Here is a 14,634-nt window from a genome sequence, read left to right as displayed (position 1 = left end):
GCAGAGTATTCCCTGACTTCCAAGGTTACTGAAAACCCACAGGAGGTGGAGGATGGCGCCTAGGAAGAGATCAGGCCTAAGGGTGCTGGAGGAAAACCCAGGTATGTATGAATTTTTTGATGTCATGGGCATAGCAATAGCAGCTGTTTGTTGTTACATAACAGGTTCCCTTTAAGAACACTGGAGCGCAAACGAAGCAGTTGGCCAAAAATCAAACAATCTGGTGGAAGAAAAAAGAAACATCAACATTATAATTGGTGGCCTAGCAGTCCTACTTTGTAAATTTGCCCCACAGAGGGGTGCACCACATCAACCTCCCATTCCTTCCCCCATTCATTTTCTTTCCATTTTTTTGCTTTCAGAAGCAACTTTATCATCACGGGTTAAACTCCTTTGATTTCTAATATTTCCCATTCGCTATATAGACCCTTCCATCCAGCAGCGCGTGAGGCAGGTGGCGAGTCACGCGGGCGCCGCACACAGCGAGCACAGGCCGGATGTCCCCGCCTACTCCTCGCGCTCCCGCACAGCGGCCTCGCGTGACGTCACCAGAGCGTCGCGCGGCGGGAGCAGGAAGTAAGTAGAGGAGGGGGAGGACAGTCTGCGCCTCTGGGTAACCCCTGAGCTCTCGGGCTGCAGGACGCCCCGGTGTGTGAGGAGGGGAGGGCTGACTGACAGACCCACAAGGCACCGGGGGGAAGAGGGGACTGGGTGTCCTTTAAATGATCTCCTTCCTGACACCATGCTGGTGACATTGGGGGGGGAGGAGGAGGAGGGGCAGTCACGCCTGTGCTGGGTACACCCCCGGGTGGAATTGGCCCCCTGTACCAGAGTTCATGAGATCTGCTTCTAGGTCATTAGATGGAAGTCCCCTGCTGGTGGTGATATCTCTGCTCTTTCCTTCCAGAAGTCCTCGAAGGGTTAAAAAACTAACAGGGTTTCAAAGTTTCGTGAACTGGTATATTTAAAGTGAGCCTGTCATAAAAAGGGAAGGGGACGTGGCCAGTGCTGCCTTGTTTAGTAGCAGCTCAGGATATTGATCCAGAGGCTGCCCTGTTTAGAGGGTGTGTGACCCAAAAAAGAAAGTGAAAGTCAGTTTTTACTATTTACTGTAAATAAACTGGAGTTTTACACAGTGGGCTCTATTAGCGGCATAGCTAGGGATCGCAGCTAACTCAGGTTGCAAGGTTAGTGCTGCTGATGGGGATTATGGGGTTAATGTATGACCTGCATGACTTTGCACATGCTCAGTAGCATATGTATGCTATTCTGTCGGGTATGCTAAAATGTTGGAACACAGGCACTCTTAAAGACCCATATACACGGCGGATTTTTGCGAACAATGGGTCGTTTTAACGTCCTGTCGTTCAGTCGTCCGCACGCCAAATCGGGCATGTGTACAGACTCATTCGGGTGATAAGACTGCTTTTGAGCGATCCGCCCGTATTTTGTCTCTGAGCCTCTTTAACCTCCCTGGCATTATGATCATTTCCAGATTTTGGGTCCAAAAGCCGTGCAATTTTTTCATAAGCTTTTACGACCCATTCACGCTAGAAGCGCTGTTCTGAGCATTTTGCAATTGATTCGCTTTTTAAAAAAATCACGCCCGCTTTCATTAAAATTGTGGTAAATATCGCAGATTTCTGTGATTTTTATTAAAGTGAATGGGCGCAATTTCAAAAGTTAACCACCTGCAAAACCCTCAGAAAAGCGCTGCTAGTTTTAATGGGCCCTTAGACCCTAAAAACAAGAAGAAAAAAATATTCCACAGAGAGATCTGCAGCAGTTCCTGCATTTAACTCATTCAGGCACGGGATTACCGCTCTGAGCTGTGGATTTCCATCCCGAGCGTGACTCGGGATTACCGCTAAGGAGGTTAAAATGACATAATAGTAAAAAAAAAAAAAGGCTTTGGCGGTGACAGCCTGCTGTTTCGATAGCTCTTTCTTAAGGTACAGTTAAAAATGGTGCAGAGTGAATAATGGCGCACCGTTCTGGCTATCATAAAAAGCTATTTACCGGTTTAATGTAAATACATTAAAACGGTAAATAACGTTTTATAAAAGATTTATTAGCAGAATGGTGCGCCATTGCAGGGAGGCTAGTGAGGCGTCGGGGGAGAGGCGGCGGGACACTAGGCAGCGGGGTGGAGGGAGGAGGATTAGGTAGCATTAGTGTACATTACCGTGTCCTGGCCGGTGATCGCTCCTTCACTTCATAGTTGGCTTTCAGGAGTCCTCATCCAGCCAATCGGCATGCGGAAACTGAAGCAGCATGGTGATTGGCTGGATGCAGGACTCCTGAAAACTAACAGAAGAAGTAAAGGAGCGATCACCGGCCAGGACTAGGTAATGTATCCCTCTGCACACTAATCCTACTCCCTGCACCCCGCTGCCTCTCCCCCAACCCCCGCTGCCTAAAGTTTTTAATGATATAAAACGATAAATATCTTTTTATGTTAATTACTCCTGCGCCCTTTTTATACTGTTTGGCGCTGTGCTCCATTTTTGCCTGTTCTACTTTCTCAAGCCACTCAGCCACTGGCTTGAGAAAGAGCTATCAAAGCAGTGGGCTGTCGCCAACCAAAGCCTTTTTTTTTTTTTTTTCTTTCTTTTTTTTTTTTTACTATAATGTCATTTTAATGGCATTTCAATAAAGAGCTTATTTTTGTTCTGTGCTGCCAGCCCTTTTTGTATGCATGCTGTATGGGCCTCATTGGTACTGAGACCTTTGTCTTGGGCACGCAGGAATTTCTCCTTTTAGGCTGCTTTCACAGTGAGACGTTAAAGTCCCACGTTACAGCAGCCAGTAATGCAGCCTAAGGGCTCTTTTCCACTATGAAATGCGATCGCGATTCCGATCGCAATCGCGTTTCAATTTCCACCATGCGATTGAGCTACTATACTCATTATAGTCCAGCTCAATCGCATACAAAACGCAGCAGGACGATGATTGCGCTTTGACCAAAATCGCATCGCAATCGGATCGCACTAATGGAAATTGCTGCTGCAGTTTCCATTAGTTTAATGTACCTTGCGATCAGAAGCAAATCGCAGGCTAGTGGAAAAAGGCCCTAACTCACAGCACTGTAAAATCAATGTGCTGGTTCACAGTGAGACGTTAAAGAGACACTGAAGCGAAAAAAATATATATTTGATATAATGAATTGGTTGTGTACTATGAATAATTACTAGAAGTTTAGCAGCAAAGAAAATATTCTCATTTTTATTTTCAGGTATATAGTGTTTTTTCTAACATTGCATCATTCTATAATATGTGCAGATTACACAACACTCAGCATTCAAAATGATTCTTTCAGAGCAGTCTATGAACTAATGACCTCTCCTCTGGCAGAGGAACAGTAAATAGTTAACTAACATTTGAGATAATAAAAGTCAGAAAACAGCCCTCTCCAAGACTTTGAAAGTCGTAGAGATAATGGCTTTTTTGTATAGAGATAACTGGAGTTTCTTAACTCTTCCTGTACTGGAAACAATTACACTGATGTCTCTGATCTTAATGTTTTATTTCTTAGCTGTACTACACATACAAATCATAATATCATAGTTTTTTTTTTCGCTTCAGTGTCTTTTTAAAGTCCCACGTTAGAGCAGCCCAACTCACAGTACTGAAAAAATCAATGGGCTGTTCACAGTGCCCACGTTGCGTTACATTGTAACGCTGCACGTTATTGGAAAGTGCAGCATGCAGTATGTTTAGACTTTGTGCACATGCTCAGTAATGGGCATTTTTTTATATTTTGCTGCCGGAGAGGAGGCGGGGAGAGTCCGCTAATGTAGCCAGCCACATGGCTACTTAATATTCCCTGCACTTGCAGTGTTGTCTTCCTGTAGCGGCCGCTGATTGGCTGGCGGGACCACGTGATGCGGAGTGGAACACTCCGCATCACGTGGTCCCGCCAGCCAATCAGTGCCACGGAGACCACGTGATCGGAAGGCAGTGCGCACAAAGAGCTGCATAACGCGGCTCACTCTGGCGTCCTCCTCCAACACCACCAGGCGTTGCGTTAGGGGCACGTTGTGCGACCTATAACGTCCCCTAAAACCCAACGTCTTGGTGGGAAAGAGGCCTCACTGAGTGCTCTTTCACTCTTTCAGGCAGAGAAAGAAAAAAAGGAACACAGCATAGTTACTTGTGTGATAGGCACTGTACATACGCATGTCTATCTCATCATGTCACCTCGGGTATCCTTTAACCACTTGATGACCCAGCCTTTACCCCCCCCCCCTTAAGGACCAGCGCTAGTTTTTGTGATCTGTGCTGGGTGGGCTCTGCAGCCCCCAGTACAGATCAGCTGGCACGCAGAGCGATCAGATCGCCTCCTTTCCCCCCCCCCCCCCCCTATGGGGATGATGTGCAGGGGGGGGTCTGATAGCTCCTCTTGGCTGGCATGTTGCGGGGGGGGCACCTCAAAGCCCCCCTTCGCAGCGAAATTCCCCTCCTCCCTCTCTTCCCTGGTGATCCGGGCTGCACAGGACGCTATTCGTCCTGTGCAGCCAGTGACAGGCTGTCCCGCTGATTGGCCGGGGATCGCCGATCTGCCTTACAGCGCTGCTGCAGAGCAGCGCCGTACAATGTTAACAAAGGAGACAAATGTCTCCTACGTTTACATTTAGGCTGAACGTGGCTCGCAGGCTTTTCACGGAGACCCGCTCCGTGATCTAACAGGATACGGCCGCTTGCGCGAGCGGCCTTTCCTGATTAATTAGGGAGGCACCTGACGACGCAGATCTGCGTTGCTGGTCCTCCAGCTGCCACTTTGCCGCCGCACGGTATGAGTGTGCGGTTGGCAAGTGGTTAATGGTGAATACATTAAGTACCACCTGGGCCCCCTCTGATCCTGGGCCCCATAGCAGCTACTATGGCTATTGCTACTCCCCTGGGCTCTATTCACAAATCTTCTCCTAAATCTCTTATTTATCAACTAATTTATAAAAATAACCTTTCAGCACGTTTACAAGCAAAATAATGACTCAAAGTAAGTTGTTCCCGATTAACTTCATTTCAATATTACTTTTTTCTTACCTTTAATTATATTATGTTTTTGCTTAAAAATATAACAGATAAGGTAAAAAGCGGGGCTTAGCTATGGAGCTATGGGCTCCAATGCGAGTTTTACATGCCCCCACCCACCCCCCTAGCACTCTATATGTAACACTTTGATACGGCACAACAAAACCTGCCAAGGTCATCCACAGTATTAGAGGTGTAAGAAGGGGATGGGGAGCAGTTTGTTAATGATTACCACTATTCAAAGCATCTATAGAAGTTATTATTACCAGCACAGGGCCAAAAAACAGCTAATACTTTGGTGGAGGAAGAGCCCCTCTGGCCCAAGGGCCCCCGATGCGGTCGCTACCTCTGCAACCCCTATTGCTAAGCTACTGGTGAAAAAGCTTTGTGAATCATGACCAAAGTCTTTTTTTTTAAATTTACTGTTATCAACCTCCTTGGCGGTATGCAGATGCGGTGCTATGCCGCGCAGGAAGATATCTCAGCCCCTGGTGGAGCGATTTGCTACATTGAAAATGCTGTACGCGCAGCTAGCACTTTGCTAGCCGCGCGTACAGCTCGAACGCTGCCGCTCTGCGGCGATCGTCCGTACGCAGCGGCGCAAGAGGGGCCCCCCCCCCCGCCAGAGCCCTGCGCTGCCCGGACCAATGAGTTCCGGGCAGCGCTATGGGCTGGATCGGAGGTGTCTGACGTCAGGACGTCGGATGACGTCATTCCGATCGTCGCCATGGCGACAGGAGAAGCCAAACAGGGGAGCGCGTTATATACGCGTTCCCCTGTTTGCTATTGATGCCGGCGACGATCGCACTAGAGGGACACATGCGCCCTCTAGTGGTGTTTCATGTAGCTACCACTCTGGTAGCTTTACATGAAACACAAAAAAAAAATTAAAAAAAAAAAGGATTTTTGCCAATTTGGCAAAAAAAAAACCGCCAGGAGGGTTAAATAAGTGTTCTTATGTTAGCTAGCACTAAGCTAGCTAACTGTGGCCCCCAAGTCCCACGGCACCAGTCTGGCTAGACCCGCCCCCGATCGCCACCGGCAACGCTCACCCGTCCCTGGCCCGCGAGAGCCGCATCTTCCCGATTCGCTTCACTCGTCGCCGTGGCGACGATCGGACATAACATTGTCGACGTCATGCACAGTTCCGATCCTCCCCATAGCGAAGCTGGGTGCTGATTGGGAGACTGCGTCATCGTGGGATCCCTGGGGGGTACTTATGCCGGAGGTGATCGGCGGCGATCAGAGGGGACCGGAGGCACTTGGGGGACATGGTTAGCTAGCGAAGCGCTAGCTTAACCACATACAACTATTTTTATTTTTTTAAAAATCTTCCCGGGGCTATGCGATTCCCTGCGGCGGCTAGCCCGACCATTGTTCTTCCCAGAATTTTTTTCCAGCCCTGTGGCATGAAAAAGTAGCCGGGTGGGGCGTGATGAGAGAATGCAGGGCTCACCTCCGTCTCTGCTTACAGCATAGGAGGAGGTGAGCCAATGACAGCCGGGTGGTCACCAAATCTAGCCGGGTGTAGCACCCGGCTAAAAGAGCCTGGGGAGAACACTGCCGACACTATGTCAGGCTTATCGCCAGGGAGGTTAAAATAATCAATCTGCAGCCATATAATAACATGAACGCATGCCCAAATTGCTGTTGTCTTGCACCTGTCCCCAAAAGGTTGCCTTGCTGTAGTTAAGTAGTTATTATTATTATTATTATTATTAGTGATTTATAAATGCCAACATATTCCATGGTGCAGTACAAAATAAGAAACAAACGTGGGGTACATAATAATACAGACAACTGCAAACACAAATTATAGACTCTGGTACAGAATTGGCATAGTGATGATTACCAGGGCTGTGGAGTCGGGCAATTTTGGGTGCCTGGAGTCGGAGTCGGGAAAAATGCACCGACTCCGACTCCTAATGAATTTGTAACTGTAATTAAAATAGAAAATATGATAAAATGTTCTATTTCTCAGATAATGGTCATTAAAAATAATGTATATATACAGTAAAAGCTGTGCTTAGTCCACAAAAATGAAATAAACCAATCAAAATTAGTTACTTGTGCTGCTTCAATAAAGCAGTCCCCGTATTTTTAAGGTCAGATATACATAGCTGATTGTGACTGTATATATGATGTGTACACAGGAATCTCTTATATACTAAATAACATCTATGCTGTAAGAATAAAGCCTGATGTGTAGCTGTGTCACTAATCGAGATGGTCAACGAGATGGAAATAATTCTGCATTGATGCTGATTTATGCAAATGTATGCACTCCCTTTGCTGATGAAATCAAATAATTTGATATGTTGTTAAAATTTGGTTTGGTGACTACAAATTAAAGGGTAACTGAGATGGATGAAAAGTAAAGTTTTATACATACCTGGGGCTTCCTCCAGCCCCCTTCAGGCTAATCAGTCCCTCGCTGTCCTCCACCACCCGGATCTTCTGATATGAGTCCTGGTAATTCAGCCAGTCAGCGCTGTCCGGCCGCATGCCGCTCCCACAGCCAGGAACATTCTGCTCCTGCGCAATAGTGCTACACAGGTGTAGTATGCTCCTGGCGGCGGAGTGTGTGCATGCGCACTACGCCCGACTGGCTCAAGTACCTGGACTCATAGCAGAAGATCCAGGTGGTGGAGGAGGACAACGAGGGACTGATTATCCTGAAGGCGGCTGGAGGAAGCCCTAGGTATGTATAAAATTTTAATTTCATCTGTCTCAGGTTTACTTTGTTACACAGTAGTACTATACTCTACATATGCACTCCCCATAGAGCTGCAGGGAATCCACTGAGAATGCTGTGCACATTGAACACAGAGGTGTTGTCTATCACCCATAAACCTTGTTCAGATGGTGCATGAAGAATGTGTATTAGAGGAAGAATCTCCTCATTCCCCTGCAGAGTACCTGCACATCATTCTTACATGTACCCACACTTACATTGCCTAGGGCCTGATAGATGTTCTTTGTTCCGGTTTGTACCTTTTACAAGTACTCTTACCAAGGACTAGTTATAGTCTAAAGGCAATAAATATAGTAGTCTACATATCCTTCTCACTTCAGTTGTCTTGTAAAATTCCTAAGTGTTGGCAGTTAGAGACGAATTTCACGTTACATACTTTTAATCACCAAAATTGTAATATGCAAATTAGAGGAGTTGGAGTCGAGGAGTCGGAGTCGGTGGAATCCTAAACTGAGGAGTCGGAGTCGGTGGATTTTTGGACCGACTCCACAGCCCTGGTGATTACAGTGACAAATGTAACATGTTGATTAAAATGGATAACACATTCCAAGACACAAAAGGGTGAGAGAGAGCCCTGCCCTTGTGAGCTTACAATCTAAAAATCTAAAGTTAGCAGCGTAGAGCATCTGGACTAGTCTTTTGACTGAAACAAAGTTAAAGGACAACTGTAACGCAAGGGGTATGGAGGCTGCCATGTTTATTACCTTTTAAACAGCACCCGTTTCCTCAGCTAATTTATGCTTTTAGCCATAGACCCTGAACAAGCATGCAGCATGTCTAAGCTATGTATATACGCTAGACAGCCATCGTTGGCAAAGGAATGATCCTAAATGCGACAAATGTGCGACTTCTGACAACAACATGGCTGCTATGAATTAAACAACGGCCTACCGATCTGATCCTTAGTGGAAGCTCAAAACTTGGCACCAGTCTAGTTCAAGGAAACATCATAGGGAAATTCCGCTTTTGTGATTGGGTGGGCAGCACCCTCTCAAGCTGCTAGGTTCCCAATAGGTTTTAGTAAACTCCACCCACTCTATTCAGCCAATCACAATGCTTCATGCTGCAGAGGGTGCTATGATTGGAGAACTGTTCCTTATGAGGTTTCTTGCTTGGTCCCCTAAACTAGACCAGCAGCCAAATCTTGGAATCTGGAAATGTGTACCTAGCCACACACAAGGGTTTTGAAAGGAGCTATCATTTATCAATGTCCGATGTGTTTTCAACTGCCTAAGGGTCCTTTTACACTTAAAGAGGAACTTCAGCCTAAACAAACATACTGTCATTAAGTTACATTAGTTATGTTAATTAAAATAGATAGGTAATATAATCTCTTACCCACTCTGTTTTAAAAGAACAGGCAAATGTTTGATTTCATGAGGGCAGCCATCTTTTTGGTTGAAAGGAGGTGACAGGGAGCATGAGACACAGTTCCAACTGTCCTGTGTGCTGATCACCCCTCCCGGTTGCTAGGCAACGTGAACAGCAACATAGGAAATCCCATCATGCTTTGCACAGCATCAGGGGGAAAAAAGCCCGGGCAGTTTTCTTTGATGGGTGGAGCTTAGCTAAAAATACAGCTAAAAATGATGCTTTTGGTAAGAAAAACAAAGTTCCAATGCTGTGAAACTGTTAAAGAAACACCAAGCCTTTTCCGTTCTGCTGAGTAGATTTTTAGTCTGGAGGTTCACTTTAATCAGTAGCTCTCAGTTATAACTGAAAGATAATTGATTTTTAAAGTAATGCCCATGTTTTCCTATGGCACAGTTCACACTTAACGCAGTTTAACTGAAATCTTCTTCCCAATGCACTGCTATGGAAAAAACGCGAACCAACGCACACTAACGAATGCCAACTGATTAAGTGTAAATGGGGCCTTACACTGTTTACTGTCTGATTGAAGCAGTGCAAAGCTGCATTGCTCTGTAATAGTGTAAGGGAGACATATTGCCGCTGTGTGAAGTCCTAACACTCCTATTACAGTCTGGGTAGCACATCCGCTGCCATAGGCTGCAGTGCAGATAGCAAGAGCCTGAATTATGGAAAGAAAGGGGGTGGAGTAATTTAGGAATAGGGTTACAGTAGGGAATATATTAACCCTTTATCGGCAAATTTATTTTGCAAGTGCTCCAGGCCAATTTATTTGAGCACATTTTTTTTATTGCCCATTTGTTACATTTCCCTGCTTCTAATTAGTATTGCTGTAATGTATATTTATGGCCACTTGTCACTAGGGGGCAGTGTGAGACAATAACAGAGGACTTCTGCTTTCAGTTTCTATATCCTCTGCTAGCAGAGAGAGATCGAAGCATTCCAAGAATTTACAGCACAAGGAGTTCAGCTGACTGAGGTCAAAAGCAGCACACTTATCTCAAAGCAGATAACTCTATTGAAGCTGCTAAAAAAAAATGACCCCATGCCTTTGTCACATGCATGCCACTGACGGTCAATGATCCTTTGTTTATCCGTAGATATGGAAAATAACGGACGGCCGAGCTTCGGACAGCTCATCCTCCTCGGCTCCTGCTCCGCTGTCACTGCAATCTTCTACTCCGTCTACCGCCACAAGTACCGCACCGCCGAGACGCTGAAGGTCCGAAAAGTTCAACATTCCATCACCAGCTGACTTTCTTGCCACTTTTATTTAGAATGACTATTTTTGCATGTTTTTTTATTTCTTCATCTGTGTTTTTTTTTTTTTTTTTCTTCAGGGGGCCAAAAAAATCTCTTTAGCTGATGACTTACTAAATGTTCTCTCGGACCTGCCTGGGAAGTGCGTCCCATATGCTGTTATTGAAGGTATGCCAATAAGGGATGTACTTTGTCATTGGACTGTGTGTGGAATAGTACAGCCGCTAAGCTGGGCATTTTATTAGGAACACTAAACTAATACTGGGCAGGGTCTCTTTATTAGGAACACTATACTAATACTGGGCAGGGTCTCTTTATTAGGAACACTATACTAATACTGGGTAGGGTCTCCCTTTATTAGGAACACTATACTAATACTGGGCAGGGCCTCCCTTTATTAGGAACACTATACTAATACTGGGCAGGGCCTCCCTTTATTAGGAACACTATACTAATACTGGGCAGGGCCTGCCTTTATTAGGAACACTATACTGATACTGGGCAGGGCCTCCCTTTATTAGGAACACTATACTAATACTGGGCAGGGTCTCCCTTTATTAGGAACACTATACTAATACTGGGCAGGGTCTCCCTTTATTAGGAACACTATACTAACACTGGGTAGGACCTCCCTTTATTAGGAACACTATACTAATACTGGGCAGGGCCTCCCTTTATTAGGAACACTATACTAATACTGGGCAGGGTCTCCCTTTATTAGGAACACTATACTAATACTGGGTAGGTCCTCTGTTTATTAGGAACACTATACTAATACTGGGCAGGGCCTCCCTTTATTAGGAACACTATACTAATACTGGGCAGGGCCTCCCTTTATTAGGAACACTATACTGATACTGGGCAGGGCCTCCCTTTATTAGGAACACTATACTAATACTGGGCAGGGTCTCCCTTTATTAGGAACACTATACTAATACTGGGCAGGGTCTCCCTTTATTAGGAACACTATATTAATACTGGGTAGGACCTCCCTTTATTAGGAACACTATACTAATACTGGGCAGGGTCTCCCTTTATTAGGAACACTATACTAATACTGGGCAGGGTCTCCCTTTATTAGGAACACTATACTAATACTGGGTAGGGTCTCCCTTTATTAGGAACACTATACTAATACTGGGCAGGGTCTCCCTTTATTAGGAACGCTATACTAATACTGGGCAGGGTCTCCCTTTATTAGGAACACTATACTAATACTGGGCAGGGTCTCCCTTTATTAGGAACGCTATACTAATACTGGGCAGGGTCTCCCTTTATTAGGAACACTATACTAATACTGGGCAGGGTCTCCCTTTATTAGGAACACTATACTAATACTGGGTAGGGCCTCCCTTTATTAGGAACACTATACTAATACTGGGCAAGGTCTCCCTTTATTAGGAACACTATACTAATACGGGGCAGGGTCTCCCTTTATTAGGAACACTATACTAATACTGGGCAGGGCCTCCCTTTATTAGGAACACTATACTAATACTGGGCAGGGTCTCCCTTTATTAGGAACACTATACTAATACTGGGCAGGGTCTCCCTTTATTAGGAACACTATACTAATACTGGGTAGGGCCTCCCTTTATTAGGAACACTATACTAATACTGGGCAAGGTCTCCCTTTATTAGGAACACTATACTAATACTGGGCAGGGCCTCCCTTTATTAGGAACACTATACTAATACGGGGCAGGGTCTCCCTTTATTAGGAACACTATACTAATACTGGGCAAGGTCTCCCTTTATTAGGAACACTATACTAATACTGGGTAGGGCCTCCCTTTATTAGGAACACTATACTAATACTGGGTAGGGCCTCCCTTTATTAGGAACACTATACTAATACTGGGTAGGGCCTCCCTTTATTAGGAACACTATACTAATACTGGGTAGGGCCTCCCTTTATTAGGAACACTATACTAATACTGGGCAAGGTCTCCCTTTATTAGGAACACTATACTAATACTGGGTAGGGTCTCCCTTTATTAGGAACACTATACTAATACTGGGTAGGGCCTCCCTTTATTAGGAACACTATACTAATACTGGGTAGGGCCTCCCTTTATTAGGAACACTATACTAATACTGGGCAGGGTCTCCCTTTATTAGGAACACTATACTAATACTGGGTAGGCCCTCCCTTTATTAGGAACACTATACTAATACTGGGTAGGCCCTCCCTTTATTAGGAACACTATACTAATACTGGGCAGGGCCTCCCTTTATTAGGAACACTATACTAATACTGGGTAGGGTCTCCCTTTATTAGGAACACTATACTAATACTGGGTAGGGCCTCCCTTTATTAGGAACACTATACTAATACTGGGCAGGGTCTCCCTTTATTAGGAACACTATACTAATACTGGGTAGGCCCTCCCTTTATTAGGAACACTATACTAATACTGGGTAGGGTCTCCCTTTATTAGGAACACTATCAGGCCCTGTTCAGACTATGTGCATTCCTAGCCGTTTTTACAGAACGCATACAGAAAGATTTTACGCACAGAAACGGCTACTAATGTTTTCTAATGGCCTCGTTCACATGTATACGTATGAGATGCATACGTTTCTCATCCGCATTGCTGCACGCAGTTCTGTGCGTCACGCACAGAAACGGAGGCAATGAAAGTCTATGGACGCATATCAAAAATGCGTACTATTGCGTTTTAGCGTACGTTTCCCTCTGCGGTTCCCATAATTTTTTTTTCCCAAGTCATGTGTGTATGCAAAACGCAATAGAAAACTCATTAGAACGCAAGAAAAACGCATGCGTTTTTCAACTTGCGTTTCTTTGAATTTATAGGCGTTCTACAAACGCTGACCGTCTGAACAGGGCCTTAGTCAATGCAGATTTTGCACTGCACATAGGTTTTCGCAGACATCATTTCACTGTGATTAATATGACCACTGGCAGTAGAGTTTTTTTTATCTTAGTACTGTTTGAAAGTGTCCCCTTACATAAATGACATTGTTTTTTGGGAAGTGAATTGTGCAAGAAATATTTACAGTAATATTTGTGGGTCAGCATGTCTTGCTTTTCTTTAGATTATGGGAAGATCTATAAAGTGACGTTAGTAGATTGGGGAGGAATGATATGAGGTGTACAGATGACTTCCTGTCCAGTACAGGAAGTGGCCGCTATTGGCCAGGTCCTCTCTGGGAGGAGAGGTTAGTACTGCTGTGTTGTCCTGGATGTCATGACGTGGGACTGTTTTTTGCAGGGGTGGTGAAAGCTGTGAAGGAGTCTCTCACCAGTCAGTTTATGGACCAGTGTAAGGGAGTCGTCAACAGACTGTCCCTGAAGGAACACAAGATGGTGTGGAACAGGACTACGCACCTCTGGTGAGTCTTATACTCAACAATGAAGGGGGAAATGATATAAAAATATTTTTTTAGCTATATGTAAGGACATTATTGCCTTTTCATAGTCCCCACCCCCAATAAAAGCACTAGTCAGAGGCAGCCCCGGTAAACATAAAACAACTTAAATCAGTGTAAAAAGGAGGTGCAGTGTTGGCCAGTGTTAAAGTGGGAAAAAAAAGTTTAATTCGAGAACGCGTTTTGTGGGGTCATAGCCCCTTCTTCAGGTCAATTGTCAACAGTGCCTTGCAACTTTTGGCTAGCGAGTGAGAGTGCCTCAAATTGATTTGAAATTATTAGATATGCAACGCTTACACTGGTTAGCCAAAGTTGTAAGGCACTGTTGTCTGACCTGAAGAAGCGGACAAGACCCCATGAAACGCATTCTCCATCTTAAAGGGGTTCTGTGGCATGCCTAAAAAAAACCCTCTAAAACTGACACTTTCCTGGTGCTTCTATCGCCCCCCGCCCCCCCCCCCCCCCTCCCCCTGCAGCTGTTATGTCCCGCGCCATCCTCCAATGATTTTCCGTTCCCCACCGCTGGTAACCTGCTAATTATTTGTCTAACTAGAGCAGGCTTTCTCAACCAGGGTTCCTTAAAGAGAACCAGAGATGAAGCAACCTCATGTATTTTACCTTATAAATCAGTGGGAACATGACAGTAAACACCTAATCTGCTCTTTGTTACATTGTTCTCTGTTTAATTTGCCTGTTATCACCTCTAAGATAAGAATCCCGACTAAGCAGTCGGTCTGGCTTTGCTACAGAATGATTATAGCTGAGACTGTGTTCTCTTTGGTGTCTTCAAGTCCAAGCCTGCCCCCTGCTGGCTTTGCTCA

General features: G+C 45.1%; 1 protein-coding gene across 3 annotated transcripts in view; it reads left to right on the top strand.

Moving 5' to 3' along the window:
* Positions 1 to 530: 530 nt before the first annotated feature.
* The window catches only part of MUL1 (mitochondrial E3 ubiquitin protein ligase 1), a 28,352-nt gene continuing 14,248 nt past the window's right edge, over positions 531 to 14,634 (top strand). The window contains exons 1-4 of one of the 3 annotated variants that reach the window (XM_068243215.1): positions 531 to 576; positions 10,261 to 10,382; positions 10,501 to 10,588; positions 13,657 to 13,777. In XM_068243215.1, the coding sequence (XP_068099316.1) occupies positions 10,263 to 10,382; positions 10,501 to 10,588; positions 13,657 to 13,777 (329 nt within the window). In that variant the 5' untranslated portion in view covers positions 531 to 576; positions 10,261 to 10,262. The other 2 variants (XM_068243217.1, XM_068243216.1) reach the window with 2 other exon arrangements.

Source organism: Hyperolius riggenbachi, chromosome 6 (genome assembly GCF_040937935.1).
Source record: "Hyperolius riggenbachi isolate aHypRig1 chromosome 6, aHypRig1.pri, whole genome shotgun sequence".
Classification (NCBI taxonomy): domain Eukaryota; kingdom Metazoa; phylum Chordata; class Amphibia; order Anura; family Hyperoliidae; genus Hyperolius; species Hyperolius riggenbachi.
Note: the sequence above shows the minus strand (reverse complement) of the source record. Positions and strands in the feature narration are given on the sequence as shown.